At 39.1% G+C, this 25,309-nt stretch overlaps 1 protein-coding gene across 2 annotated transcripts in view; it reads right to left on the bottom strand.

The window, feature by feature from the left end:
- The window catches only part of slc1a7a (solute carrier family 1 member 7a), a 28,937-nt gene extending 11,979 nt beyond the window's left edge, over nt 1-16,958 (bottom strand). Inside the window, exons 1-3 of one of the 2 annotated variants that reach the window (XM_051409228.1) lie at nt 16,402-16,958; nt 9,788-9,867; nt 579-794 (exon numbers count right to left, since the gene is read on the bottom strand). In XM_051409228.1, the coding sequence (XP_051265188.1) occupies nt 579-794; nt 9,788-9,867; nt 16,402-16,542 (437 nt within the window). In that variant the 5' untranslated portion in view covers nt 16,543-16,958. Of the gene's footprint in view, nt 1-578; nt 795-3,812; nt 3,952-9,787; nt 9,868-16,401 lie in introns of those variants that run through there. The other variant, XM_051409237.1, reaches the window with a different exon arrangement.
- Between the last annotated feature and the right edge of the window lie 8,351 nt (nt 16,959-25,309).

Raw genomic sequence — 25,309 nt, 5'->3', positions numbered from 1 at the left:
TTAGTCATGAATTAGTTGAAAATCTAACCAGCTTTTAAAATGTTGGTGTCATATTACCTTATATTTAATTTTTTTTTTAAATCACATGATTACACACAATAGACATCCAACATATCTTCCATATACAACAAAGGCTTTATATTCCCAGAAATTCACTGGCCTGCTGTCTTGTGACCCTCTAAGCAATGCTTACTCATGACTTCTTGTCAGAGGTTGCCTGTCAGCAGTGCCCCGTGTTTCCTTTTGAGATGGCATTTTGGAAGAATTATAGAAATTAACTGAATTTTTAAGTAGCTCAATCATCAATACTGAGTGAAATACTATTGTCTTAAGGCTGGCATAACAGCAAATGTATCAGTGTTTCACAAAAAAAGTGACTTCAGTCTTTATTCTATGTTTGATACTTAAACTGCTATACAAGAACTTCATTGTCTGCATCACTGGAGTCTTGTCTGTATATTCATGCAAGTCATTTGCCTATCACTCTCTATGCAGGTGTGTGTGAAAGCTGCTGCACACCTGGATGATGAGCTAACCGACACTGAGAGTGTAATAAGAGATATGTGACAGTCTCTTACCGAATGAGATCCAGCAGAGCGTCAGCAGAGCTGGTCATTGGCTTCTTGCTTTCCTCAGAGTCCTCCTTCTGAGCAGCTCCGCCCGGGTGGATGATGTATACCATGACGATGCCCACTACCACGGCAACAAAGGTGGTCCAGAGGTAGTAGGAGATGGTCATGATGCCCAGGCGACTGGAGCACTTGGCGTCCAAGGCAGCTAGACCTGACATCAAACTGGGGGATGGAGAGGAAGTGGAGACAAAAAGACAGGCAGGGAGGTAGAGGTTAATGTTATAAGTCGAGAAAGGACTTTATCAGTCCACTGTTAAAGAACTGCCTTTGTTCTGCCTCCATTTTCAGGAGAGGATTTGAAAAATTAACTTCAGTTTCCCTGCAGAGGCAGGCTGAATAAAAGTGTTAGCTGATTGGCATGCTGTTGCAAATGTTCAGTGAACTAATTTAGTGTTCATTTGCACTTAAAGTATTTATAGAGAAAAGAAACCAGTGACACAAAATTGTACATTTAAGCTGCAGGTTACTGAATATATTACTGAGTTATATGCTGCCATGGTTAGATTATACTATATAACTCTTACTTCTGTCATTTTTTATATCTTTTGGAAAATACATGAGGTAATATAGGTCTTTCACAAAACTGTCACATGTGCATTATGAGGAAAATCAATCTAACTTATATTTAAAAGTGATTTATGTTCAATATCCATCCTAATAACATACTTTATGCAAACCTTCCATCAAGGCTTCAATGAGGCGTTTGATCATACAGCTTTGACATGATAGCACCACTTAGCCAAACTGAATTGGCCTGTTTTCAAACCAAAGAACTTGCCTCTGCCATCTCAGATAAGGCAATCTGTGTCAGTGAGAAAATGGCAGAATAAAGCAACAAACGTAATGAAATTTTTTTCTGTCTGTCTTTGTCTCTCTGTCACTTACTCCTTTGCTTTTACTTGTGAAATGTGAATCTAGCCATTCATGCCACTCTCTTCTCGGTCACAGAAAGCCTGAGGGATGGGGATAAACAACTATAATCATAAACATTGTGAACAGAAGAGAGTCATTTGCATTTAAATGGGCTGCTTTGAATAGTCCTCCAGTTCAGATATTCATTTCCACTGCATGGTGACATCTGTTGAAATTTTCAACTCATACTATACTGTTTGCACCTCAGATGGAACAGAAAAAAATGGCAGATGTTCTTTGTTGGAATTTGTGTGAGAGGGAGCTGAAATGGTGGCATAGCAGGAGGGTGGATCCAGTGGAATTAGGAATTCTCTTGAGCTGGGGTGACAAGATTTCCTCCCTGTCCAAAATGTAATCTGGTTTGACGTGGCAAGTGTGTAGATGGGGCTTCTGAGACTACGACTACAATAACTACTACTCAGAGAAAATAATGGCAGTTTTCTAACCTACTGAATCTTCTGTTGACCTTGCACAGTACAAAAGCACACAGAGAAGTGCATCACCGCACTGCTTTCCTTCTCATGTTGAGTTGAGCTAAGTCTTTCCATAAGAACATTTTTTTTTCTTGTAGTAGAGGGCATCATTAGTTTGTAAATTTATACCACTCCTTCATACTTTCCTCTTCACCTACATCGATACCTTTTTTTCTGTCCCCTCATGTAGTGAACATTGCTCTTCTGAAGACATCAAGATATTGTACTTCATACAATATCCTTTTGACCCAAAACATCACCAAATGTGCCTTTTGCTTTGCTGATATTTTTTACATGGACCTGAAAAGCACCATGCCCTTCTTGACGAAATTTGTTTTGTTGCTACCTTTTAAATGCATTCTCACTGAGCTGAACACTTGTAATGTGCTTCCATCACTGTGCCATGCACCACTCCCATGAATGACCCATGGTATGACTGTAATTTGAATGCAATTAGCAGCAAATTGCTGCCTATGGCACTTGGAACACTTAACTGCATAAATTAGTGCATAAAAGGATTATTATGGAGTCAATAAGTATGAAAACAGAGGAAGTGTGCTTGATTAGCCAAGAAGCAGTCACCACCATCATGATTTGAATTCTCATCACAGATATTATACACTGCAGCAAAGAGACTAATGTGCAAGTTAAAATGATTCCATCCACCATGTTGTTTCCATCTATTAAATAGAAGAGCTCTTGAAATTTACTGCCAAAGGTGTTTTTTTTGTTTGTTTGTTTTTGAGTGTTTTGATGTGACTGAAATTACAATGCCAGAAAGACACACAGCTGTGATAACTAAGTCGCTTGACCTGCGCAGGTCAAGGACGAGACGGCCTCCGAGCAGAAAGTAAATCTGAGTTAGAATGACGTCACAACAAAACAATAATCTTCCGGGAAATGGCAGACAAACTGTTTCAACTGATTTGTGCTGCATTGTGTGTCCAGATGTTTGGAGCAGAGTTGACCTGACTGTTTTTTTCTACACTGAAACTCTTTTGGAAACCAGTAACTGCAGCCAAGGGATCAAAATGGGAAAAAAATTACATTTCCTATTCCAGGGATTTACCTCATGACCTCCTCTGCCCTGCTCTGTGCATTTAAATCTGATAATAACATAAAATGTTGTATTTTTGATTTTGAGTTATTGATGTGCTACTGGTTTTAGCTGGGAAACTGATATAAACTGATAAAAACATCAACAGTAATACATAATTAAAATATGAAAGATCTTTTAATTTAATTGACAATTTATCCATCAAACTGGGAACATTTTCTTTTATCTCATAATTATTTAAATCAGATGCTGTTTCAGATTCAGAGTTGCAGATTACTTAGAAGTTTTAACATTTTATTTGTATTTTATCTAGTTTGAGCAGATAAGTAATTGTAATGTGTTCTGTATTTTAAACGGATTAAAACTTGCGGTTTGCTTTGAATCACCCACTGACTGATGAAAGCACATGATCATACATACTGTATTTCCTTCCTCTCTAGTTTCAAGTCTTCTTCCATACATTATGATGTTCATATAGTAAATTATGGTCAAATTTAGAGTAAAATAGACGATAAAGTTGTGTATGATTTTGTGCGTGGCTACCATGTGACTGAAACTCAGATCAAACTGTAAAACTAGGTTTCTGTTTCTGTTTTCTTTTACTGCATTGCCTATTTCTCACCTAAAATCGTTCCAGAAACATTTTTGTATGTGACCTGACGAGCGGCCATTGTTTCCTGCTACAGACAAGTAAAAAGTGCGCAGATTATGAGAGCAGCTCAATTTGCAGTACGTCACCTTCGCTGGCTCCGTCTAGCTGTTTTGGCAACGGCCAAAACTTGAGGGTTCAAAAGGGTACTTCACAAACCAGTGGGTGACGTCACGATAGGTTCACACTTGTCTAAAACACTCAACATAGTTGCCAAGAACTGCAGAGTTGGTGATAACTGGGGGCATGCGGATGTACATCCAAGCCTACATGCATTCACACACACAACCTGTTTGTGATAGGCCATTCCCATTACCACACCCCTTTTTTGCTAATTGTCATGAACACAAACACACACCTTCACACACACACAGCTTAATGCAAAATTTTAGTCCTAGGACGTGTCTGCCAAAGGGTGAGGACATTTTTACGGACTGAACAACCTACAGAGCGAACTGTAGAATTGTGGTTGAAGCTAAAAATATTAATTGTAAAATGCCATGTCTACTCGTGATGTTCTGGGAAAGAAAAAACATGCAAGATAAATCACAAATAATAGTATCTTTCTTATCCATTTAATTATCTTGGGACCCCTTACATTTTTCTTGGGACCCAGCTAATAGCTACAAGTAAATGTCTTTCAGTAAACTCCGTAAATCCCTGAGCACTGATGCAGAGAAAGTCGAAAGAGACAAATGAGAAATGTTGCATGCAGAACAATCTGAATCTGAAGGTTTTTGCTCACAGGGATTGCGTTTACATACGTTTACTTTATTATTTGACATCTTGGCCTTGTGTAAAGATACAATGTATGTATTATTATCAACATCCAACATTGTAACATTATATGACAGGAACTAATGAAAAGCAAGTCCCCTTTAAACTGATGTCACAGCAAGAGGAAGATAGTCAACATATGACTGTGCTGAATTAAAATGTAATAATAAACAACAACTATATCTATATCCAAATTTTTCTTATTCTTTTGGTGAAAAAAATAAAACTTTGCAAACTCATAGGAACATATACTTTTAGTGCACTTAAGCTGTTGCTTCTCTGTGTCTTATTGACAGGAATGTGAATAATGGACTGGATGATATTGAACACAGAGTATCTATTGAGATCTATGTCCTTATCTCATTTATGTGAGTCAAGGTGAGATTACAGTATGTGACCTGCCATGTGAAGTTGCTTCGATCGTGAGGTTTCGAGCACACGTACAGCACGATTTTTGACCATCTGGGGCTTACAGTCCTTCCTGCTGCACCTACACTGAGCAAGAGCATTACAGTAATCCTTTGTCGAGACGAAAAAAAGAAGGCCGAGGCTACTTGGAGATGGGTTGCCCATGACATGTGGTAGTGACACTGTGGCCTTCCCTTTGGGCAGCTCAGGTCATTATAAACCATATTGATATTCTACCAGCATAACAGAATATACTATGTATTATAAATGTTTCTATATAACAAACTGTGCTGTGTTAATGGAGGACTGCACACTGTGTTCATGGCTTTTCAAACCACAAGGTTGTCAACAATCTCTGCTCCTCTTTATGCTGCTGAGTACTACACTTCCTATCTCCACTTTTAGATTAGCTGACGCCATCTGGGAAGTCGTCATTGGAAACTATTTGGAAAAGGGGAGGCGCTTTCAAAAATACTCAGCGTAGGCAAGTGAGTGTATGAACCAACTACCCATCAACTTCTCTCACAGGCAAACTTCAACCAATCAAATAAATGAACAGAGTAAGCCAGAGAAGAACAAAAACATCTTTTCCCTGAGAAAAGTATTCAGTGCCGTTCCCTCCAGTTGCACCTTTTCAGGAGCCCCTGTTGTTGTTTTTGAATGAACATCGTTTTTTACAGGGTCACACAGCTAGTTGTTCCTCATGGGATGCTGATAGCTTGAAGCCTGGCTAGATTTTGTGAATTTTGTGAGTCCAGCTGCCTCGCAAGGTAACAGGGACAGGTACAGTGCTGTGAAAGTGGTACTTTTATAGTACTGTATTTATTTTGCTCTAAAAGCTTGGTAATGTAGCAACTATTCACTAGTGTGGTAGAGTTTGATTCCAACCCACCACCCTTTGGTACATGTCATCCTCCCTATCTCTGTAACCACTTTACTGTCTTTCCTCCAGCTGCTCATATGAGAAATAAAGGCAATATAAGCATAAAACATTATCTTATGTGGGTCGAAGTTTACCTAAGTTGAACTTCACACTAAAATGAGCATGTTATTGCTGATCATAAATTCTGTCATGATGATTGGAATTAATTGCACGGCTGCAACAGCCATAAACCGTTAAGCTCACAACACAAGACAAAACACACTTCAGCAACATGATGTCCAGCAAATGAGATCTAAATGTTTTATGAGACATTAACAAGTTGTTTCAACTTCCTTTTAACAAGATCTGGCTTTGAAATTTTATTCGTGTCAATGTTGTTTACTCTATTGCAGTATTGAGTATTGCAATTCATAAATGTGTCTGACAGCCACTAGTTAATTGTTCGTCATTGGCATCATAGACAGAGTTCTTGATAAAATATATAAAAATCATTTCATAATTTAAAATGACCAAAGCTCCTCTTGCAGTACAACCAGCAAAACAAATTAGGCTGCATTAAGCTGGAGAGATGCACACGCGCAGGCTGACAAATAACCATCACAACATGACTTGATGGGCACACGGATTGTGCTCAGTCTCCCTGAGTCACCCTGACATCCAGTGAATGGGTAAAAGGACTTAAATTTGAAGCTATAATCAGAGTCCTTCACACTCTATGCACTCGTACATTAGCATTTTCTCAAGAAAATTACTGTAGCTCATTTCATCTGTATATTCTTCTTTTAGTCTGAGAAATATTCACCAGGAAATATCTGGCTACCAAGCCTAATCAGCGACAAGATAAAACCACATGATTAAAACTTCCACATGTGAAATCTAAAAACATGGGGGACGATATGAAAATCAGAACAGGCTGCCCAATTATAATAAACGTAGGGAAATACATGCTTCCCCAACAAAACAGACTTGTGGATGTTTACATACCTGTTTAAGAATCTTTATTTTTTTATTAATCTTTATTATTAATCTTTATTATCAGGAAATGTTTTGCACCTTTAATTGAATTTCAGTCTGTTTCTAAGAATGTGACAGCTATAACCACAATGTAGGTAGGAAGAGGCTAAAGAATTACCATTCATTTTCTGAGAGAAAACATCTAGGGGAGCTTCACATTTAAACAAATCATGATTACAGGCTATTTATGATTTCTCAAAACCCTGTAAACAAGCTCTAGGACACACCCACTCACATCTGTTTGAAAACACTTATCTTCCATGCCAATTAGTTCTTCTTCAGTGTGTGAAAATTGAGCATTCAGTTTAATGCTGCATATGGGAAGACTGAGATCAAACTATAGGACAAACACAGAGTACAACTCTGGAAAATGGAACTCACATCATAGCATTGTTAGCCATTGTCAGCAAGAAGAACTTATTTACACCTCACAGCAAGATTTCACACAAAGGCAGATGCACTTATTAGCACTCTGTATACAATGTGAATCCGCCATATGTTTGTGCTGAATATCATTAAACAGTTCTACACCTTTGACCTTCACCTCTCAGCCAAAGCATTAGTGAATAAGAGCTTATTTTTGATAAAGCAAGGGCTTTATCAAAAATGTTAATGCTGTCTTTAACTAGAAACCACAATTTTCTTTTATAAAATATATATTTTTTCAAAATCTAGTTCTATTTTATAGGTTATTTTAATTAAAATCCCCCAAATAAAAGACACATGGAACATAAGGAGGCAGTAAGTGGAGAGGCCATTGATTCTGAATGATGCGTTCATGGGATAATCTGGTTTCCGCTTTGGCTGGTGCGCAGATGGCGCTGGGAGGGAAAAAATGGGGACAGGCAGGCTATACGGCTGCGGCGGATATTCACCCCTCGATAAGCCCCACTGTACCATGCACCATGTCAACCAGCCGGTCTGTGCATCCCAATCTAGGTACACTCTGTGCTGTCATCAGTAGGCATGGCAGAAGGGAGACAAACAGGTGATCAACCAAGACTGTGCTTGTATCTGTGGCTGGATTGATGTGGGTGTCTGCAGAGGGCTGCAAAGTTATACAGATATGCTGCAAATCATCTCAGAGTAAATAATAAATAGGAGTGAATGGATAGTGATTAATACAAACACAACAGCTGTAAGGTAACAAGCCATGCCTTCCACCTTCATTATCCATTATTACCTCCATCAAGTGGCAGGCAGGCACCAGGAACATTGTGTGTTGCAGACTCAACAGGAGCTCCAGCAGCCAGAGCCCATTCTCAGAACCCTAAATGTTTGCCCTGATTGCTTTTACGTATCCCATATTTTGAATTGGCTGAGTCTGGCCCCCTGCCTGCATGCATTGTTTCAGATACTTGTAATTACCCTTTCTTTCCCTCACGTGCCTCACGTTTGGCAGAAAACCTGCACTAAAGTTATCTCCTGCTCTGAATCTGTGAAACTGGGGGAGGGAAGCATTAGCATCCATACATAAACAAACACATACACCTGCTACCCTTTGCTCTATGTTTAAACAATGTACATAAAGGCAGAAAGAGAAATATACATGACACAGACACAGAAGCACACTGAGATAGAGATAGACAGACAGAAAGAGACAGAGTGAGGGAGGGAGGATTAACTTCTCATCCAGTCTTTGCTGTTGCATAGATTGTAAGTAGCTTATTGCACAAAGCGCCCTGCATGTAACCGGTGCGTTTGCATGATTTGTTTTGGGAGTTTTTTTGTGTGTTGGACATCACTGACCCCATGCAGGCAACTGAGAGCTTTGGGCCTAAAATAGTCAAACTGGAGAATCTGGCAGGCTGTGTGCTCCTAAGAACGCATCCAAAGCTATAAAAGGGCAATAGGTTTACTTCCATACAAACATTGCACTTTAATCCTTGATGTTGAAAACAGTAATTGGGTGCAGTAAAAACTACACTGACTTGAATCACCTGTAGCCATGCACAGCCAGTACCAAACACAATAGTCTGTGCATAAGAAAACCCTATAAGCAGAAAACATGATTTTGAACTTAAATCAGGGGAAAAAGATTCCCTGCTCCCCTGACTCAAAACATAGCATTTATTATGATGTTATTTACTATATTTGTTTTAGTTACTCACAGTAGACCAACAAACAGGTAGTCATTGAGGACAGCTGATTGGCTCAGGAGTCAGCTGGAGTTAAAACGCAAAATGAAGCTGTTGTGATACACAACAAAAATGACCAACAAGTGTAGGATAGGTTGCTATTTGCTTGTTTTTTTTTTTTTTTTTACAGTATTCAGGTGTTTTGATAAATGTAATCCAGTCAGTACAGTTGTGCTGCATGAATTTGAATGAATTTTCCTACTATGGACCCTGATATGTGTGTGTGTGCAAACATTCATAATTCTCTCTGAAGCAACTTCAAAGTAAATTCAAACATCTCGTTCTGATGCCGTCTCAGTGTTCTTAGAAGAACATTCAAATAGCTTGCAGTTTGGTCAAATTTTATATTTCATCTCATTCAGAAGAAGGTTGTACAATATTCAAAGTAATATTAACTACTGCCAGAGGCAACAGTGTGCTATTTGCAAAATGTTTCTGCAGCAAATGGCAACAAACTTCATTTTATATGTATGTAGGGGGAGAGTAACTGCAGTGTCTGTGATACTAGCTCAGTGACTGGAGATATCTCCTCTTTACAGATCAGTTCAATTCAGTTGAATTTGGTTTAGTTTATTTCAGCATAGACAGTGCAATTCAACAAAACCACAGAACACTGATGCAACAGGTGACAGTGATAAGAGAGCAAAACATTTTTGTGCTTATGTCGCTCCTTTTTTAGAAATTATTTCTTCTGACTTTTATTCTTAGCCACATTCCTGCAGTGATAATAAACATCCACCCAAATAATTATTCAGCTCTTTTATGTGGTTTGCCATTTAACATACACAGCATGCATGTGTTTGTGTGAGTTTATAATGTGTGTGTGAAGCTGTGTGGCTCTTACCTGGATACGACGAGGGGCAAAATTAACATTTTCAACATCCTCATAAGCAGCTCTCCTGGAAACTGGAAGTACTTCACCTCCTGCATGTGGCAGAAAAAAAAGCACCAAGTTATACCATACAATCAAAATATGTTATGCAGGTATTTTGCTCTCTATGCTGACCTACATTATTCCTGTTTATTTTCGTGACATCTGTCCTGTAATGTGCTAATTAGTGTGTAGGGGGTTCACTGCACTAACCAGACCATCACCATATTATTGGACAAAAAAAAAAAAGGTTCGATTGTCTGGCGCAGTGTTACAGTTGTTCAATAGGTCTGCCTATTTGCATGATTGAATTCCTCTATTGGAAACTGTCTCAGAAACAGTTAATGCATGACATGGAGTTCCACAGGAATCAATGCCCGGCACTCATGTATTTAGACATATATTATTACACATTTAACATAATTATATTCATGATGCAGAATTTGATGGCCCCTACCAATTACTTCAGTTATCAAATACACTGGTCACATTATCCTGCAAGGTTTTACTGTATTTGACAAGAGAGATACCACTCTCATGTCTGTATGCTAAATATGAAGCAATAGCCAACAGTTGATTAGTTTAGCTTAGCGCAAAGCCAGAAAATAGCCACCCTGACTCTGTTGAAAGGTTAAAAAAACACCTACCAAGACCTCTTAAGCCCTGTAATAATCACTTTATATCTTGTTTGTTTAATCAGCATAAAGTTTAAAAGAGGCTGTTGAAGGCAGCTCTGACTGCTGTAAAGTTCTGCCAGACAGAAATAGAGAACTCACTGTGTTGGTGGCTTTCAGTATACAACTGATTATTAGTGCTCCTATGTAAAGCATGGCCTTGCTACAAAAAATGTTTTTAGATCCACTGAAACAGCTATGAGCCAGACAGAACTCAGAGGTCATCACTTGGCATTAGCTTCCTGCCTCAAAGTCTCAAACTGCCATTAACTTAGAAATAGTGCACTGAAGAATCTTTTTAACCTGTTTAAAAAAAAGACCTTAAAAGTTTATTTTTCTAATTTCCTGTCAATAATGCCTTTTGCCTTTCAGTAACTGAACAAAAGCATGCGTTTTGTGTGTCTGTGTGAGGGGTCGTGAAAGAATCTCTTGCAAGTTGTTAGATGTTGATGGACTGGATGATGAGAAAATTCCTTCAAATAAAAAAAACTATCTGACCAGACACATTTAATAGCGTCAAGACTAAAAGTCTACAGTCATTCTAGTGAACCTGTGGTGCTTTTATCAGTGTGCTCACACTTTTATCAGGTATGTTTACCGTGTTCATTATCTTTGTTCAGTGTGTTAGCGTGATCATTTTGGATATTTGCTAATTAGTACAAAAAACAGGTCAACATTTTATGGAAATCCATCAGTCAGTTGTGGACTGACTGACATTCCTGTCCCTAGAGAATGTACTGAAAAGCATTTATTTGGTATACCCTTTTTCTTCTAACTGCTATTAACCTTTATGTCTTTGACTATTAATGAATACACTGCTATGCTTCATTATGCTTGTCTTTGCCTTAATTTAACATGTTCCTATGGTAGAGGCCAATAAAATATCTGATGTAGCTGATTAATCACTGATTAATGGCCATAATCGAGGACGTCACTGCATTTGTAACTCAGTATATTATAATTAAAAATGATGCTACTGTGTGCCACTCTTGAGCCAGACACAATGTCAAACATATACTTTATTATTAAATTACAACATTTCATTGTGGTTCATATTAAGAGCATTCAGTTGCAGTGTGTATTGACATGACATAATTATATAATGATAATCACTCTTCAGAAATGGAGCCATGTTATAGCCCAAATCTACATGTATGCCTTTGATTAAAAGCTATGAATATTGAAAATAAAGGCTTGTTCATTGAATGACTGGAGTGTCCTCATCTGTATTCATGTCTGAGCTCTCGCCTACACAGAAGCTGCTGTATGGAGTTTCACAGTCTGTGTGGTTGTCTTTTATCTTGTGTAACCACGTTTCAGTTAGTTTCAGTTTTCGTTAGTGATGCATGATCACTAAGGTTGCGCTTTACCTGTGATGTCAGCTGTATGCATTCGAATCCTGCTTGCCTACAATTCATACATACTTTACATTTTAATAATTTTAATATTTTTTGAATTTCCTTTAATTGATAGAGACAGCTGAAGAGTGACAGGAAAGGAGGGAGAGAGAGGGGCAGCAAGGACTCAGTATATGGGGCTCTACCAGGTGAGCTATCCAGGTGCCCCACAAATAACTTTATTGGTTACTTTATAGACTCTATTGGTTTCAGTTCATGGACAATGTGGCAAACAGCTACTATTGTATCAAGATACAGTTGTGACCAGAAAGTGTTTTAAGTACTGAAAATCAATCATCAGAGATCATAAAGGAGTCAGATAATGTATATTGCAATATCATTACATATAAATATATTTAAATCATAATTAATAGTGTCCATATTTGTATTATTGTTTCTTTTTTCCAATGGGTTCGATTTGATGCAGGGGACAGGGCTCAAAACATAGAAGAATAGGATGGATGGCATCAGAAAGTATGTGGCTACCAGGAGGAGATATCTTAAATCCTGGGTTGGACTGAGCTCCACAACTTGCCATTAAAATGGTACAAACCTCACTGAGCTATGAGGTTACCCATCCAGGCCATATATTCTTTCATATATGTGGTCATATGAACTAATAATTATCTTACCATGGTTTTGAGGTTCTGGCCTGCAACTTCACTGTTCAGTCTCGCTGATTTAACCTCATTTACAAAGCTCTGATGTACGCTACCTGCACAGCAACAAATGACAAAGTCATGAGAGACAAAGTCAAGTCAGTAACTACCTGGTGAATATTTAGAGTTCCAATTTCCAACGGCACTGTGAGACTGCTGTGAAACAATGATAAAACAACTTTATTTCTTATTCACTGCTTTGTCCTTGCTAACGTAGCTCCCTCATTTAATTCACTCTCTAGCTCGCTCGACCACTGCTGCTCTAAGTCTCTCGCTCCTAGCAGCTAAAGTTGGTGCATACCAAAACAGAGCTAAAAAGATATAAAATACTGAACGTTGTTGCTGGCCAAAAACGTGACAAATCCGGTGGCAGGGGTCAACAGAAAAACAAAATAAACGTTGGAAATAAAAATTTAAGTGCAGCACATCTGTGCGGTGATATGACGGAGGAATAAAAGCTTTTTGATTCTGTTTTGGAGTGAGAGAGCTTTTAGGCCAAATGGCTGTGTGAGCATGTGTTGACAGGAGGTGAGGGGGCATTTGTATGTTTTGTGTTGTTGTATGTCAGTCTGTGAACATAGCATTCAGTGTGTATTTGTATTTGTGTGTGTTTATGTGTATTGTGCAGGAAGGACAAGCTGTAACTGAGTCCTGAAGTCTGCTAACAGTGGAACAAACAGTGGCTGTTTCTGCCATGGATGTTTGGTACATTCATAGGCACACACACACACACACACACACACACACACACACACACACACACACACACACACACACACACAAAGTCCATGAGCTGGTATATGTACATGTAATGTGTACACAAACAGACAATTATAAATGCATGAAGCATGTATTTAAATACGTGCATCAGCTTTTATTTAAATCCATGTCTGTCTGAGTGAAACAATCCAGCTTTCAGTAATCTTACACTATTAAATGTTAAATGGTTTTGTGAATACGTGTTGTAATCTACATTTTTTAAATTAAAATTACCTTTTAAATGCCATTTTCTTTAAACCTTTTGTACATTAAGTTTTATGCTGTTTAATTTTCTTAACATTGTTCTGTTTTTCCATTTAGTCTGCCATTTTACTCCTTTCAATGTATTTAATTTATTCTGTTATCTTACTGACCTATATGAAGGACTTGGAATTACCTGTGTATGAAATGAGCCACACAAATACATTTTCCTTGGCTTCTTATAGTGTAAACACTTAATCAATGTCTTCACTTCTTCTTTTGAGTCTGGGCACAAAGTAATGAAGATTTTTTTAATTAACTGAAAGTCAGAAATATCAACAACAATTAACTTTCATATTTGCTCAGCTATACTGATTGAAAATCATGTTCAGATTGACTGAACCATGTGGTCTAATCAGTTTGCATTAATAAGACTCTGCACTTTTAACCACTTTCACAAAAAAAAAAAATGCTTGTGCATATAAAGCATAGAAAGTTCCCCAAGGCCAACACATTTCATGAATATAAATCCAAGCATGCACCATAACACACAAAAACTGCTCCAAATTATTTCACCTTGAATTCATGAATGCAGTGTGAGCATATCTATCCTCTTCTTTGTTTTCACCTTCACCTATCAGCTGCCACACAGTCGACTCTAATTCACCACCACTCTCTTCATCTACACTAAAAATTGAAAACTTTTTTTTTTTGGTGAAGAAACAAAGATGGAGCAGCAGTGTGCGCCTACAACTGAATTATCCTGCTGTCTGTAAGGGATAGAAATCCTCTCCATTTAACTGTTATTTTAAAAAAACAACAAAATTCTTTGGTTTTTATATAGTGACGATGAATTGTTCACCTCATGGTCAGGGTTGAGGACTGTTGAGAGGCACTCCTCAGGCAGCTAATATGGTATTCTCTTTTTTCCTGCTGAGTGAGTAAAAATTGCCATGCACAGCAGGCTCAGTGTGGGCAGATTTTCTAACCTGTTGACAACAATCCCAGCTCACTGCGTTTGTGACAGAGACACAGAAATAAGCTTTGTTTCTCCATGGAAAACCGCATTCTCCTCATTTCAACCCTCAGTGACTGGCAATGACAAGCAAACTAGGGCTGCTTTGTGTGTTTTACCACCATAAATTAATTAATTATACTGTTAGTATACTACTAATACAATGATTGATCTCTGAAGTGCCCTAAAATCAAGTCAGATCCAACCCAGATCCCAAGTCATCAAATACTGTAGCTGGGTCAGTGGTACTTCAAAATACGACACTGTAGGTAGACGAACCCTCTAGCGTCAGTTATGGATGCACCCACAATCAAAGTCAGGTGATGTAATATATAAAGAACTACAAAGTTGGGATATGGAGGTGATGGGGTGGATGGATGGCTCAAACAAACACAGGATTTTTAGTAACGTACATAAGTTACATCAGGTCCCTTACTTAAGTTACATTTTATTGATGCAGATAATTTACGTCAGGTATGTAACGTAATTTACAACCTTTTCCTAATGCTAACCAAACTGCAACAACGTTATAAGTGTAACCAGGCGTTGCATACTTATTTTTGAGCTTTGAAAACTTCAGCTGATATGCATAGTCAAACATTAATGGCAACACTTACACATATTGTACACACGCCAACTCCAACAGGAAAAGGAAAAAAACTTTAGTTAGACACATGCTTTCCCAGTAATTCAGTCTTTGAATTTGTAGCAATCTGTTTTTTTCATTTCTTTCTTACAATAATTTCAGTCATTATCTGACACAAAGTGCTTAGAGAAATAATCACCCAGTTGCCTGCAGAAGTGATATTTCTCTATTTATCTGCAGCATTTAGTTTAGCGTTCTCTGAATTCCAACTATTCAATCTTTCTGTCTTGTGTGAATTATATAAGTGAACACGAATGGTATGTTGTCGACTTGATGTCTCTGTGAGTGATTGACAACTAATCTCTCCACCGACAATCCCTTTACATTGATGCACTGAGTCCAGCTGAGAGGCTATGGGCAAGCTGAGCGACTGATGAGATACTGTTTCAATTTTTAAAAAAGCAGAAAAGATTTGGGGATGTCCTTTGCAATTTAAATGTACCTGGGGAAGGAGATAAATTGGCTTTTGGAAGTCTGAGCTTAAGCTAACCACTATAGTGTAGTACTTTCATTCATTCTCTCATCAAAAAAACAGTCCCTGGAGGCTTTATAACGCTGTATCTCTTTGACACTCTTTTGTTATTGAAGTGTGAACAGTGCAGATAAAGAACCTTGCGTCAGTCACTTAGGTGAAACTGAACAGCCCTCAACAAAGTCCATTCCTCATTACATCTGTGTGAGGCACAATCCACTACTTCATTACATCGCTCCGTCTTTCACTTTAATGGTCCAGGTGTGGTCAATTGTCAGATGGAAGAGTGGCTGTTTTATAAAAAAAAGGTGAAAATGTTATTATTTAAAGTAAACGTGTGTGGGGCCTAGTGTGTACTGTGAATTCATCGCTCGGTGGGGTCAATCATGTCTAGCTCAAGGTTAAGGTAGAATTTGGGGTTAGGCATTTGGTAGTTATGGTGAAGCCTCCAGGGACTGAATGGGAGACCACACAGTGTCCTCACAAAGATAGTAGGGCATATTTGTATGTGTATGTGATTGTGAAAATGTTGGCGTGTATCTCATGGAGTGTAGGTAAAGAGGCGCATGCAGGAAACAGGGAATTAGGTAATCTCTTGTATTAGGAGTTGTGGCGTCTGAATCCATCTTGGCATTTAAGAAAGAGACAGGGAGTACACACGGATACTTGAGGCAGGAGATAAGGTAGTCAGGCAGGTGAGCAGGTGGGTAGTGTGAGGGGGAACCATGGGTCACAATTACCACTGGGTATTTTAACCAACTGACCTGCTCAGAAAGCTGCTTGCCTCTGAGGAAGAAGCCCAGCAGGCAGCCAATGACCACGGCCAGCACAGACAGGATGAGCAGTCCGTTCTGCTTGCAGACATTCTTCACCCGCCCCCACACTTCATCCAGAGCCACTGCCATCCTCCTCCACCACCTCCTCCCCCTGCTTGTCCTGGTCCTGACTGCAACTTCCCTCAGAGAACACCACGAGACCAAGCCCCCTCTTTTACCACTTATTCAGCCATATAGAGACAACAGCCGCAACCACACTGGAAGAAATAGCACAGTGTGGACACAGCAGATGGGGGCGAGATAGATGGATGCAGACTGCTGAAGGAGAAGTGGGATTAATGGGGAATAGAAACAAAGATAAAGAACAAGTTTAAAAGAAAAAAAAAAGGTTTGATTTCGTCAACAGAGGCGGGTGAAAAGTCAAATTTGAGAGGTAGTCGTCCAAAAATAAAGCACTTCAGGAGTTTCTGTGTTCCTTCTCCGAGCTGCTTCCTTGATTATTCCACATGAGACTAAGAGCATCACCCAGACACACTCTCTGTCAATCTCCGTCTATCTGTGTCTGTCTCCCTCTCTCTGTCAGTCACCTCCCTCTCTGTCTCTCTGCCCCCCCCCCACACACACCACCACCAGCCCATTGCTCCTGATGGCCAACAGGGGGCTCTGCGACAGCTGGTGGTATTGTCATCAGGGTTAATACTACGATCCTATTAGGCCACGTTGCACGACTCAGATCTAAGGCAGGATTAGAGAGCTCTCTGAACAATTGGACAGCGGATTGTTCCAGATAACAAAAAAAAGGAAAAAAAAAGAGTTAAAAAAATTGCACAACAAGTGACATGAGGTAAATAACAGAGCAAAACAAAAACTGGGACTTAAAGTTGAGTTGTTGACCAGCTTTCATGTTTGACAGAAGTACAGTACACATGACTGAACATAACGATGACGACTCTGTATGTGTGCACACATAAATAAACACAGTCAATCTTCAGATGATTACTCATTAATCATAATTCACGTTATCAGGCACAAACACACGCCATCGCATACATACTGCATGTAATTTAGAATCTTTAATAAACAAAGAAGGTCGGGAACATTTATTAGAGCTTTTAAACACTGTGTGGGAAGCAGTCCATTACATACACAGTGCCACAGGTTGTGGTATTTAAGTGTATTTAAATGATGTGGTGATAATACTAACTAACACAGAGCACACAGCAGTAAAGGAGAAGTAAAACATATCACACTTCCACAGTGAAGTGAATAACACTGATTATCTGGTTATCAGTGGGTGGGGTATATTAGGCAGCAAGTGAATATTTTGCCCTCAACGTTGATGTGTTAGAAGCAGGAAAAATGGGCAGCGTGAGGATTTGAGCGATATTGATAAGGGCCAAATGGTGATGGCTAGACGACTGGGTCGAAGCATCTCCAAACCTGCAGCTCTTGTGGGGTGTTCCTGGTCTGCAGTGGTCAGAACTCATCAAAAGAGATCCAAGGAAGGAAAAGTGATGAACTGGAGACAGTTGTCATGGACGGCCAAAGCTCATTGATGCACGTGGGGAGTGAATTCTGGCCCGTGTGGTCCGATCCAACAGATGAGCTACTGTAGCTCAAACTGCTGAAACAGTTAATGCTGGTTCTGATAGAAAGGTGTCAGAACACACAGTGCATCACGGTTTGTTGGTATGGAGCTGCAGAACATTCTGACCACCTGGGCATCCTGGTGCACCATCATGGCTGATCGGTATATAGATGGTCTCTTCAATTTCTACTTAAAGGTCCAGTGTGTAACATTTAGGAGGATCTATTGGCAGAAATAGAATATAATATCCATTGGTATGTTTTCATTTGTGTGTAATCATCTTTTTATGTTATCTTAGAATGAGCCATTTTTATCTAGAGAGGAAGAAGGTCCTCTTCTACGGATTCCATCATGTTGAAGTACCATATTTCTACAGTATCACGGAATGGACAAACAAATAACTGGCTCTTTTTCCGTGTTTTATTTTTATTATTCTATTAGAGACTGAAGGCACTGTGAATATACCTTCTGTTCAGGTCTTCAAAGTTTAATCTTAAATAATTAAGATATCAATTTAATTTAGTTTTCTTCACTGAAATGAACAAAATAATGAGATATAGGCTTACTTTGTATAGTTTTAAAGTTTTTTTACACCCCTTAAAATCAAGAGTGCCTCGCAACCCCCTGTGAAGCTTTGGCAAGCCTAGTCCCCAGGTTCGGAACCATTGCTTGCGTGGTCAGAAGTATTGAAAAATGAAATGAAATACTCACTAAAATAATCACAGACAACTAAACATTGCAGTTCAATAGGACAGCCTACGGAATGAAGGTATTCAGTGACCAGCAGACAGATCTAAACAACAACCAGGTGATTACTGAAAGACGTTTAAAACACTTAAATTAAATAAGTCTGGAGTTAGAGACACAATTCATTATTTTAGCAGAGGCTAGCCTCCACCTCACACCTCCTACACCTGTGCCAAGCTAACATCCTGGACCAGTCCCAGTTCACTAAAAGTAATCCCATTAATTGTTCATACACATTACAATCCATCACATTACTGAACATCTATGACCAAGTTGGATGTGCCTACATATGGCATATGCAGTACATGCTTGTGTTTGGAGTAGTCTATGTGTCTATGTTGCCATGTACAAACGACATACAGATGATGTGTGGATATTATCTGGAAAAGAGATGTGTATAATGTCCACTGTAACATAAATGGGGCCTTAGATTCTATCTACAGTACTGATCGATGGTATGGTAGTGTGGTACACATTACCTTAATGACATAATCCAAAGACCAAAGACCAAAGGCTAAAAGAGATAAAAAAGGGATTGATGCAGTAAGGTAGGATCAATACAGTGAAGACGTCAGCCTCTATTACACATGCTGCTAACACTGGCCTGATGTACCTTCAGGGAAAGAAAGAAAATAAATTAGTAACAAATGAGCACAAAGACAAAGATAAATGCATGTCTATTATTTTACATGTGAAAATTACTTCAATTAAATATGGCATGCACATGTACACATACATAAACTCTGAATATATTTACAGTACAAGCAAGCAATCAGCCTTCATTTCAAATAAAAACATCCACTTAACCAGTCCGTGGGGTCTCATACAGCAACAGCAGGCACATACTTTATCTGACAATCATTATTCAGAGCATGTCCCCCTATTATTGATTATTGATATGGGGTGCAGAGTCCGGTCGTCTACCATATCTCCCCTAATTGTCTTCATTCCCCAAACCTACTTGCCTTTGGTTTTAATTCACATCCAGGGAAATCATCTCCCACTGAGAGGCTTGTCTATGAAAATTGAAATGATACTTGATTGAATCTGCTGTAAATTCAATCTGAACTGTATGACCACAATTACCCTGTCTGGCAGAATCTGGTGAGGTCTATTATAAATTGTTATGAAACTGTCATTAGCAGCAGACTTGCTGGGAGAGAAGTTGGTCAGTGTTAAAATGATAATAAAACCAATATTAAAATGTAAAGCTTCAAATTTGGGAAATCCAGTCATGTTGTTGGCTTTAACTGGGGAGCCATCAGTGTATTAAACCTGCACTGGTTATAATCTAAAACTAGACATTAACTCTCCTCATTCTTGGTCTCTTAATTCAGTCTCTAAGTTATAAGGGCAAGGAAAAAAAGTAATTTTACAAGCAATGGAAGGACCCCTGTGCATTCACCCCAACATCAGACCTCAATCACTGTGATGACATCAAAGTCCTGCACAATGCAAACAGCTTATTTCATTTCCATTAACTACAATGCCCTACGTGTGACACATGGGAAAAAGGCTCTCCTGTTGTTAACATAACAAGCTTTCATATGATGGGTAATTTAACTCTAATTGTCCCAGATGCGACGTCTGGTGTGAGGTTTGTGAGGCTGCTGTGTAATCCCTGACTGGACTCCAGGATGTGCTGTTGTCTGTGGCTAAAAATGTGGACTCTGCATGCAGAAGGTCTTGAATGCTAATCGCTAGCAATTTCTGTGAGCTGCAGAAAATGTCTTTATAAAATAGCACCAGCCACTTTAGTGACTGCTCCTTGTGGAAAATGCAGCCTCTACAGCTGACACATTGCAGTTTCCACAGCAGTGTCTGTGATAAACCACAGGACATGGGAGTCTCACTCAAAATCAAAATGCTGTAAGAGGAGTCTGCAAGGCACAATGGGCACAAAGAATAGTGGGATGGATATTGATGAATGGATCCCAGGTGCTATCTTGTCCTTTAGCTCACTGGGTGAGAAAATAGAACGTCCGTATTTGCCATTGTTCGAGGATGACCCAATACACTCAGACTCTGACCTGGTGGTTATCCTGAAATGCAAAGTGAGAAAACAAGAGCTTCTTCAGTATTAGAAAATTATCTTTCAATTACATTTCCTAATCTTACCCCTGGAGTTTCACTTCAACATTTTTCCTGTCATCAGACAAAGATGTTGCAAACATGTAATCCTTTTTTCTGTTCTTTCTTGAAAGATCTCAACGATTGTGGATTTGTTACCCCTGTCCTGTGAAAACCATGTATTTCCATAACTTTCATGAACTAAGAAAAAGAGCTATATTCTTTTGCTTTGTGACAATTTATTTTAGCTAATCCAGTAGGCTTAATAAACTGTTTATTTAATTCAAACCAGCAATAATCATTGTTGCTGGTGACTCGTGGTCAGCAAAACCAGGTTGTGAAAACCTTTTAAGTTGATATGGTGAACTTGCTATCCAACAGTTTCACATCCAGCTGTATGGAGCAACATTATCATTCATTTGAAGTCATGTTTTGGCCACCTGGTGAATATAAGTCCAATGTTCACTCCCTTTTAACCAACTCCCAAGGGAAATATCTGCCTCTATATCAGCCACCAGTAGTTAACTTTGTCCGTCTGCCGTTTGGTACTGAGCAGGTAGTACACAGTAGGTGTATCTGTAGCTTTTTTGCTGACAGCAGCTGCCTGCTGCGGCGGAAAACCACACCATGAGAGCGGAGAGAGTGAGCTAAAATTCATGAAAGTTCTGAAAAGCCGAGGGGAGCTGCAGATTCAAGTGATAAATCTCTGCAGTTCCATCATTACGACCTCCTTCACATTGTCACATTGTTTTCACTTGTTGTTTCAAACTTAATTTTTTTTGGGGGGGCTTTTTATTGCTTTTATTTGATAGAATAGCTGAAGAGTGACAGGGAAGTGAGGAGAGAGGGGAGGAGATGCAGCAAGGGCTGCAGGTTGTAGTGGAACCAGGGCCACCATGGTAAGGACTCAACCATGTTACTACCCAGAGGTGTAAAATTTTAACTTTTAATTGAAACACATTCACTGACAAAAGATGGAAAATTATTTCTTAGTCCCATTTTAGCTTTTAGAAGACAACTAGAGCTCAGGGATGTCATCAAGGTGTGACATGATGCATTGTTTTCAGTCAGTGAAAAATACAGAAAGGAAAGTACCCATTAGAGTGAGAAGAAGAGCAGCACAGGGGAGGCGATGCTGGGATTTTCAGTGTTGTGGCGATTGCTGTTGTGCAGCATGCAGCGTGCACAGGGGTGGTCGACATTATCAGTCATGTGGCGGAGTGCAGTGAAGGAGGATGTTTATCTACAACTCTGTGCTAACAAGGGAGGGGAGATGGATGGGAGGAAAAGAAAAAAGGATAGGGAGGATGGACATCTGCATGCCATGCGTACAGTGAATTATATATTTGTATTTGTGACTGCGATCTGTGAATTTCTGTTTGTGTGTTGCACGTTTGTGAGTGCGTCTGTGTGAGTGAGTGAATGGGAGTGATGTTTACGAATAAGTAGGTGTGTGTTCTAACCGCCACGTCCGTCCACAATCCCCCACCACCGTCAAATAATCCCCTTTCTTCTGCCAATTTTTCCCTGTTGCAGGACTGGACTGGCAGAGATAATCTGGGATTAGAGCGAGCAGTCAGGCTTGGTGTGCTCCTCATTCATTTAGACAGGGGCAGACATGTTCAACATCCACAGGTCATCTGCTGTGTGCCTCAGCATATTCCATTACATATTATCTCAGGGCAAAATTTTGCAGATTTGGGCACTTTGCATGCTAAACTGAGAGCGAGAATGAATGTAGTTGCTGTCTGTTGGGCTGTAATGAAGCAGCTAGTACCATTCCCATCAGCCTAAATGAATGTGATCCTGAAATACTGGCAGATATATGCCTATGAGACTGATTTCAATGATCTGATCCCTCTATCTTTCTAACTCTTCCCAATTTATGTTCCAATATCCATATTATTCCACTATGGTTGTACAATGTTTCTGTAACAAAATGTGTGTTTCATGATGGAAACCATGTGTGGCAGGAACATTGTTCTCACTGAGTAACTTTTATTCATCGCTTGGTCTTTTTTCTCATAAATCCAGCTGAGGTCAGTGACATATGGGACTCCTGTTATCCATCTTTTCTTTCTGACACCCAGTTTGTAAAGCTCATTACAGACAAGCAAGAATGAGAAAAACTATATATATTCTTAGCGATGACTACTAATTTGGCTCTACACATCTGTGGGCTGACATCCATCCAGATGTGTAGAGCAGGATCATGGCTTGTCACAAAGTATATCAGGAATTTGAGTGATTCCTTGAGGTGATAACTGAAAATGTCATTCTGGCTTAGTCTCTAGGATAATCCCCTGTGCCTTGTTTCTGCCATTGCAGCCCCTTATCCTGGAGCCAAGTGGTCTCATTAAAAATCCCCATTGGATTAATTTACCTCTCACTGTCCATCTTATAGATAATTATTTCGTATCAGCAATGTACTTCACACAGAAAAATTCTGGTAATCTTTCCCCTTGATGCTTTACATTAGTTTAGTTCATTAGACTCCAGTTTTGTTTAATCCTTTCTTGTTGTCACCTGTATAGCCATGCGAGCAGAATGGTTTTCGGGATGGTATTTTTTATTGTATTACATTTATCAGAAATAATTACAAATAAACCTTCACAGTGACAAACCTTCAGGCTTATGAAATTTGTTGATGAGCACCATGGCAGCTATCTTTTCCACTGCTGTTTCCAACAAACAAGCTCTAAAAACCCAACATACACTATCTGCCCCACACCAAACAACAGACAGACAATGTGACAAAGGTAAAAACTAGCTACTGAACATCGTGCATTCAGTAACTTAAGAGCCACACTTCAGGAGTTGGTGGAGACTGAAGGAGATTTGTTAAAACAAAGGAGGGGTGGCCCAGTGGGAGCACCCTAGCGATGAGCAGTTAGCAGCTATATAAGCTTTATAGTTTAGAGAATAATATTATGGTGGCCGACAAGGAAAAACGTACCAAAAACAAAACAACTGCAAAAGAAAAAATGCTGAAAATTAGGGGGACCCAACCTGAGGGATGGACCAGTCTTGTGGGACCAGACCCTTTTTTTAAATTCTAATATTTTTTTTCCAAACAACCAAACGCTGCAGCCCCATATTTTTCCGTGATGTGACATTGTGTTTGGGCTTAAGTACACTTCACAGTATTTTTCTTCTTTTTCAAGAGGGAATCTTGTTTTCTTTGCTTTACTGTTTTTACTGCTTTACATTTCTTACTGATAGATGATGTGGAGCACTTGGACGAATAATTGTGCGTGGGCATTGCTTCTGTTGACCTTATTACAGTGTAGTCAATTACCCAGGCTCAAAAAGAGCACTGAGTGCCCAGGAAACACTGACTTGGCTTTCATTATTATTCTTTGTCTGTTTGGTAGATAGTAATTATAGTAGTAACTGCAGGGCAGTTGTGTCTTGGTGGCTCAACCTGTGCTGAGTTCTGAATGTAGTCCAGAGCTTTTGTCTTATAATCACAAACTCTCTCTTCAAATTGAACTATGTCACTAATGGAGGAAAAACATGATTAGAAATCAGTCTGCATTAGAGCCATTTCAGCAAGAAATGGAGTGAAACTGAATGAGTCATACTGAGACTGAGGGTCTGCTGAATAAGAGAAAAGAATCAAATGGAGTTTTTATGTTTGTCTCAAGTCACAGAGTCACTGGACATTGTGTACTGCAATATCACAGATGTCAGTATGAGCTTATCTGTATTTTCTCCCCACGTGCCAAGCTAAGCAAATGTTGTATCTAACATTACCATGATAATAAAACCTATGATATGATGTAATGTAAACACAGTGAAATGCAAATAAAGACCTCTTAGTTATAAAACACTAACAAACACTGGTTAAAAATGTACTCAGTCTGGGGTCAATATAGCATATACGCTATACTAGGTTAACTTGACCCAATACTAACAGAGTGTTTTGATCCAATGTTGTTTTCTTTTATTTTATTGTTGGGTGGTTTTCTCCATAGACGTATATTGACCATAAATTACAGCAAAATGTGGTGACACTTAGGTGCTGCAGCCTGTTTATAACACTATGATTATTATTAATATTATGAGAATTAATTATTTTCCAACACGTAAGTGATTCAGTTCTACATGCACCCATCGCTTGACCGTCTTACTGCTATTATAACCTATTAACTATCAAGATTCTAAGACACAAGATCTGGAGACAAACAAAAAAGATCTACTCCATGTTTATCATAAAAAAATGACTCAATGAAATCGGTTGAGAAATGTAAACGTTAAAGTGCTTTTTAACCAGAAACACAGCGACTCCACAGTTTACTTGTATTTGTGTACAGGCTCGTCTTGCCCGGTCCGAGAGTAGGTGAAACATCTTTCATTAAAGGTCCAGACTGTAACATTTAGGATGATCTATTACATTACATTAGAATGAGCCATTTTAATCTAGGCCACATGACAGTACCCGAGAATAGACAAACCTAACACTGGCTCTAAAAAGGGCTTTTCACCTTT

Source organism: Dicentrarchus labrax, unplaced genomic scaffold (assembly GCF_905237075.1).
Source record: "Dicentrarchus labrax unplaced genomic scaffold, dlabrax2021, whole genome shotgun sequence".
NCBI lineage: Eukaryota > Metazoa > Chordata > Actinopteri > Moronidae > Dicentrarchus > Dicentrarchus labrax.
Note: the sequence above shows the minus strand (reverse complement) of the source record. Positions and strands in the feature narration are given on the sequence as shown.